The 5,513-nt window shown below is 64.4% G+C and overlaps 2 protein-coding genes across 2 annotated transcripts; one reads left to right on the top strand and one right to left on the bottom strand.

The window, feature by feature from the left end:
- The first annotated feature begins 271 nt into the window (after window positions 1-271).
- HPCA (hippocalcin) lies at window positions 272-1,832 on the top strand. Its single transcript, XM_005427117.1, has 3 exons — window positions 272-773; window positions 1,329-1,434; window positions 1,641-1,832. The coding sequence occupies exons 1-3, from the start codon at window positions 396-398 to the stop codon at window positions 1,736-1,738; spliced, it is 582 nt and encodes a 193-aa protein (XP_005427174.1). The 5' UTR covers window positions 272-395; the 3' UTR covers window positions 1,739-1,832.
- Window positions 1,833-2,256: 424 nt separating this feature from the next.
- On the bottom strand, window positions 2,257-4,636 carry TMEM54 (transmembrane protein 54). Its single transcript, XM_005427174.3, has 6 exons — window positions 4,624-4,636; window positions 3,850-4,043; window positions 3,199-3,258; window positions 2,880-3,068; window positions 2,669-2,803; window positions 2,257-2,478 (listed from the first exon to the last, which is right to left on the bottom strand). Exons 1-6 carry the CDS (start codon window positions 4,634-4,636, stop codon window positions 2,386-2,388), a joined length of 684 nt encoding a protein of 227 aa, XP_005427231.2. The 3' UTR covers window positions 2,257-2,385.
- Window positions 4,637-5,513: the final 877 nt, after the last annotated feature.

The following is a 5,513-nucleotide window of genomic DNA, read 5'->3' as shown; positions in this document are numbered from 1 at the left end:
TCAAATATTAACGGAGAGAGCGGAGGAGCTGAAAATAACCCAGCTCCGGGGGACCTGACCCAGATGCGGCCATCCCAAAGCTGGGCTGGACCCAGAACCGCAGGCACGGCTCTGTCCCCTCCTCGGGGCCGCCTGATCCCACCTATATATCACCTATCTATTATGCAAATGAGCTCTAAGGGATAATTACGCAAACAGGAGGGGGCTGGCGCTGCCGGCAGCTCCGCGGGGCCGGCCCCGAGCGCTCAGAGCGGCCGGCGGGGATGGAGGGAGCAGCATCGGCGTCCGGCCGGCTGTCCGGGGGCTGCCAGCGAGCTCTGCCCCGTTCCTGTCCCCTCCTGTAGCGCACAGGGACCCCCGAGCCCGGCCAGGCCCCTGTCCCCTGTCCCAGCGCGATGGGGAAGCAGAACAGCAAACTCCGCCCGGAGATGCTCCAGGACCTGCGGGAAAACACGGAATTCTCCGACCTGGAGCTGCAGGGCTGGTACAAGGGGTTCCTGAAGGACTGTCCCTCGGGCATGCTGGACGTGGAGGAGTTCAAGAAGATCTACGCCAACTTCTTCCCCTACGGCGACGCCTCCAAGTTCGCCGAGCACGTTTTCCGCACCTTCGACACCAACGGCGACGGCACCATCGACTTCAGGGAGTTCATCATCGCCCTGAGCGTCACCTCCCGCGGCAAGCTCGAGCAGAAGCTCATGTGGGCCTTCAGCATGTACGACCTGGACGGCAACGGCTACATCAGCCGGGAGGAGATGCTGGAGATCGTGCAGGTACCGACCGGGCTGTCCCGCCCCGGGTGTCGCCTCCCGGGGGCGGCTGGGGTGGGGATTTCACCCCTGGAACCCCCCGGACAAGGTTTTGCAGTAGCAGGGATGAAGCTTCGCTGCCTCACAGCTGTGGCTGCAGGGGTCGTTTTATCCTGGAGCATCCCGAGTCCTTCCCTGCCTGGGGATGTCCCTTTGTTACCTCATCCTGGGGCTCTCCCGTGCTCCCAGGGCGGGCTGTTGTCCCCCTTTGTCACCTCATCCTGGGGCTCTCCCGTGCTCCCAGGGCGGGCTGTTGTCCCCCTGCACGCCTGGTGGTGTTGGCAAAATGGGCAGGAGATGCTCTCCTTGCCCAAATCCCAACCTGGTGATTCTCTGTGGCATGCCAGTGGCCAAATCCTCCCTGCAGGAGCAGCTCCTGGGACTGGAGCGCTGATCCCATGGGAAGGGTGATAAACACCAGCCCCATTCCCAGGAAAACAAAGCCCAGAGCTCTGTCCCTGTCCCAGGTGGGCAATGCCAGGAGCCCACCCTGACCCTGACCCCCTGTCCTTCCCCCAGGCCATCTACAAAATGGTCTCCTCTGTCATGAACATGCCTGAAGACGAATCCACCCCGGAGAAAAGGACGGACAAAATCTTCCGACAGATGGACACTAATAACGATGGTAAATGAGAGGAGCTGCAGGGGATTAGGGAGAGAGAGGTCTCATGGCTAAATCCAGGGCTATCAGGAGGAGCTGATTAAATGGCTCATGTCCGAGGGGCTCAGGGTGCTGGGTGCTCCCCCCGGCTGGGGAGGGGTCCGTGGGCTGCTCGGGGTGGTCTCTGGTGGTGGCTGGGAGGTGGCTGAGCTGTGTCCCCTTCCCCGCAGGGAAGCTCTCGCTGGAGGAGTTCATCAGAGGGGCCAAGAGTGACCCGTCCATCGTGCGCCTGCTGCAGTGTGACCCCAGCGGGGCCATGCAGTTCTGAGCCCCCCAGAGCCCCCCCTGCCACCCCCCACCCTGCCGATGGTCACTGTCCCTCGCCCAGCCCCTGCCGTCCCCTCTGTGCCCCCACAGCCCCTGTGGGATGAGAGATGGAGCCTGGATGATACCGGGGTGAGGGGGGCCTGGGGGACAGTCTCCATCTCTGGGGGTCCTGCGCTGGTTTTACTGGTGGGAGGTGAAGGCAGGAGTGAGGACAGAGCCCCCAGCAGCGGGGCTTGGAGCAGGGACAGCCCAGCCTGGTGGGACAGCCCAGGGGGACAAAGCCCCCGTGGTTGGGGGGTCCCCAGCACCCAGCCCCACATGGAGGCAGCCCCATGGGCAGGGCTGGGTCAGCCCCTTCCCCACAGCGTGGGGCTGTGCTTCTGGGCTTTAATACCTGCAGAATAAAGTTTGTGTGAGTGCAGTCCGTGCTGGGAAAGGGGACACGGAGCCCCTGGGGGCAGTTCCTCCCTGCAGGGTCTGGTTCCAGCCCGGTTCCATCCCTCGCTGCAGCCCCAGGCCGTGGGATGGGCTCCTGTTCCAGGGGATGTGTCCGCACATCCTGGGGGGCAGCTGAGTCCTGTCCGGGGCTGTGCTGGAGCTGGAACGGGTCAGGAAGGGCCAGGACACATCCACAGGGTCATTTATCCCTCAGAGCCGGGCAATTTCTCCACTGTCCAGTCTCAGCAAGGCCAGGCACTGCCCGGGGCCGGGGCTGTCCACTGGGGCTTCCTGCAGAGAGACCTGAAAGCCAGAGAGGAGGATGAGAGTGGGAGCAGAGGAGTGGAAACCTCGGACCCACAGGTCACCCCTGGGCACAGCCAGGTCTGCCCCAGCCCTGCAGGGGAGGGAATGGGGCTGAGCCCAGGACCCAGAAATCACCTCCAGCCCTTCAGGGGAGGGGTTGGGGCTGAGCCCATGAATCAGAAATCACCTTCATCCGGAGCATCCCGCGGCAGCAGCAGCCCAGGCGGAGGAGCTCCAGGGTGAGCAGGAGGCAGCGGGTGCTGAAGAAGATCCCCGTGGCCTCCAGCAGGAGGGAGATGACCCAGAGGGACAGCGTGGAGCTCTGGGAGACAGGAGGAGCATCAGCCCCCTGCACATCCTCCCCACCCCCGGCACACCCCCAGCCCCGGGGCACTCACGTAGACGCGGGTGGGGTCGAAGGGGCACTCGCGGGACACCGGGGCCAGCGTGGAGCTGCCGGTGGAGCAGGGGCCGAGCAGCAGCCGGCCCTGGGTGCCCAGGGTCAGCCCGATGGCCACGAGCAGCCCCAGCAGGCAGCACAGGCAGCACAGGCTGCTGCAGGAGCTCAGCGCCAGCAGAGCCCATTTCTGCAGGGGGAGAGGAGAGGAGAGGCAGTGCAGGGACCTGGGGATGTCCCCTGCTCGGGATGGAGCCCAGAGGGGCTGTGGGGGCTGTGCAGCCTCTCTGGGTGGTGGGAGAGTGGCTGGGGGTGCTTACGAGGGCAGCAGGGCCGAGGTACCGGGAGAGCAGCAGGGCACAGACTCCACAGGAGATGGTCTGTGGGGCAAAACAGGGGGGTCAGCCAGGAGCAGCCCCTGCCCCAGGGACAGCGGGATCCTTTCCCTGCTGGGAACATCCCCGGGAGCTCATCCAGGGGAGCAGAGCTTCACCTCCACAGCCTCACCCAGCAATGAGCCCCGGAGGGTTGAACTCCCCAGGAAAGGAGGGTTGGATTCCCCAGGAAAGGTTTGTTGGATTCCCCATGAAATGAATGTTGAACTCCCCAGGAAAGGAGCATTGAATTGCCCAGGAAAGGAGCGTTGGGCTCTGCAAGAAAGGAGGGTTGGATCCCCCATGAAATGAATGTTGAACTCCCCAGGAAAGGAATGTTGAGTGTTGAACCCCCCAGGAAAGGAGGGTTGGATTCCCCATGAAATGAATGTTGAATTCCCCGGGAAAGGAGGGTTGAATTCCCCAGGAAAGAAGCGCTGGATTCCCCATGAAATGAATGCTGAATCCCCCAGGAACGGCTCGTTTCGGGTGGGGAAGGGGAGACAGAGCAGCGTCCATCCTGCATCCCACCTCCCCACCCTGCATCCCTCCCCCATCCCGACCCCTCCCCACGTCCCCCCGTGTCCCCAGCGGTACCAGCAGCGCGGCGATGACAGCGGCGCTGTTGGTGACACCGTAGTGCAGGGAGGTGGCGTCGCGGGCGGCCAGCACGAAGCGCAGCACGGTGCCGTGCACCAGCGCCCCGCTGATGAAGATGAGGTGCCCGACGATGAGGAGGATGAGCCCCGTTTTCATCAGCACCGTTCTGTGGCTGCCGGGATCGAGGTGGCCTGAGACAAGGGGAGAGGAGGGTGTGGGGTGGCAGCACCGAGCTGTCCCAGGAATCTGGGGACAGCCCCAGAGGACGTGGCCGTGCTGGCAGGGGGATGAGGCGATGTGGAAGCCCAGGTATGCAGACCACTGGTCCAGCCAGCTCTCCTGGGACTGGGGAAAAGGTGTGGGGCCAGTGGCCATGGGGACAGGGTCCCTGCGGGGCTGGGAAGAGCTGGGGCCGCTCAGGGTGATGAGGAAGCTCTGGGACAGCAGCTGGCCCCAAATGGCAGCTCCGGGGCTGGGTCTGGCAGCCAGCACTTGGAGGAGTGACCGTGGGGCTGTTCCCCCTCTGGAGCCCACCCTCACACAGCCATCACCACCGGGGCTCAGCCCAGCTCCTCCCCTGACCGACCCGAGCCCCTCAGCTCCTCTCCCTCCCTCCCTCCGTGCCTCAGTTTCCCCTGCAGAGGGCAGAGACGGAGCTACCCACCCCAGCCCCTCAGCTCCTCTCCCTCCCTCCCTCCGTGCCTCAGTTTCCCCTGCAGAGGGCAGAGACAGAGCTCTCCTGTTGTGATCCCCACCCGGAGCCGGACTCACCCACTCGGCACATCCTCACCGGGCCAGGATCAGCCCCTCAGAGCCCCTCGGTGCCCCTGCCGTGCCCTCAGCGCCCGGATCCATCGGGTCTGGCACGGGGCAGGACCGGGACACCGGGGCCACCCCGAGCCACCCTCCTGCTGCTCCAATTCCTGTCAGACCAGCTCCCCGGGACAAAGGGATAACTCCACCTTTTCCTGCGTGTCCCACCCCTGCCCTCCCCTTGCTGCCGAGCCAGCAGCCGTGCCGTGACATGCCGTGCCGTGCCATTTCACCATTCCACGCTTCCTCATCCCCCTCCCCTTCCATCCCCATGCCCCCAGCAGCCCCCAAAGCCGTGGATCCAGCCAAGCAGGTCCCAGGCCACAGCTGAGGGTCTGGGAAGGGGCAGCCCTGGGGGTGGGACCCTGCCAGGCCACAGGGCAGCAGTGCCAGGGCAAAGCAGAGGGGTCAGGGCGGGCGGTGACTTGGCCAAAGGGGACTCAGAGGAGCTGCTTTGGTGGCCATTGCCCTCACGGAGCTTCCAGGGAAATTCCAGGCACTGGGATGGGGACAGGGCCTTGCTGGGGTGGCGGTGGGAGGGTCCTCCCCAGCTCAGCTCACACCGGGGGGCTGTGGGGTCCCACAATTTAATTCCAGGGACAGCTCTGGGGAAAGGCACTGACCCCAACGTCCCACCTGAGCCACTGCGCTCAGCATCCTCAGCTCCACAGGTGCTGGAAATTTGCCTTTTTCTCCTGTTCTTCCCCTCCTTTCACCTGTACCCAGCCCTGCTGCACAGGGAGAGGGAGAAGAGAGACTTCTCCTCGTCCCAAGCCTTTGGGAACAGCATTCACATGGGCAAAGGCAGCTGGAAGATTTCCCTGCAGCTTCGGAAAGGACGAGCTGGA

Source organism: Geospiza fortis, unplaced genomic scaffold (assembly GCF_000277835.1).
Source record: "Geospiza fortis unplaced genomic scaffold, GeoFor_1.0 scaffold432, whole genome shotgun sequence".
In the NCBI taxonomy this organism is placed as follows: Eukaryota; Metazoa; Chordata; class Aves; order Passeriformes; family Thraupidae; genus Geospiza; species Geospiza fortis.
The sequence above is the reverse complement of the archived record's forward strand: the minus strand, read 5'-3'. Positions and strand labels throughout refer to the sequence as shown.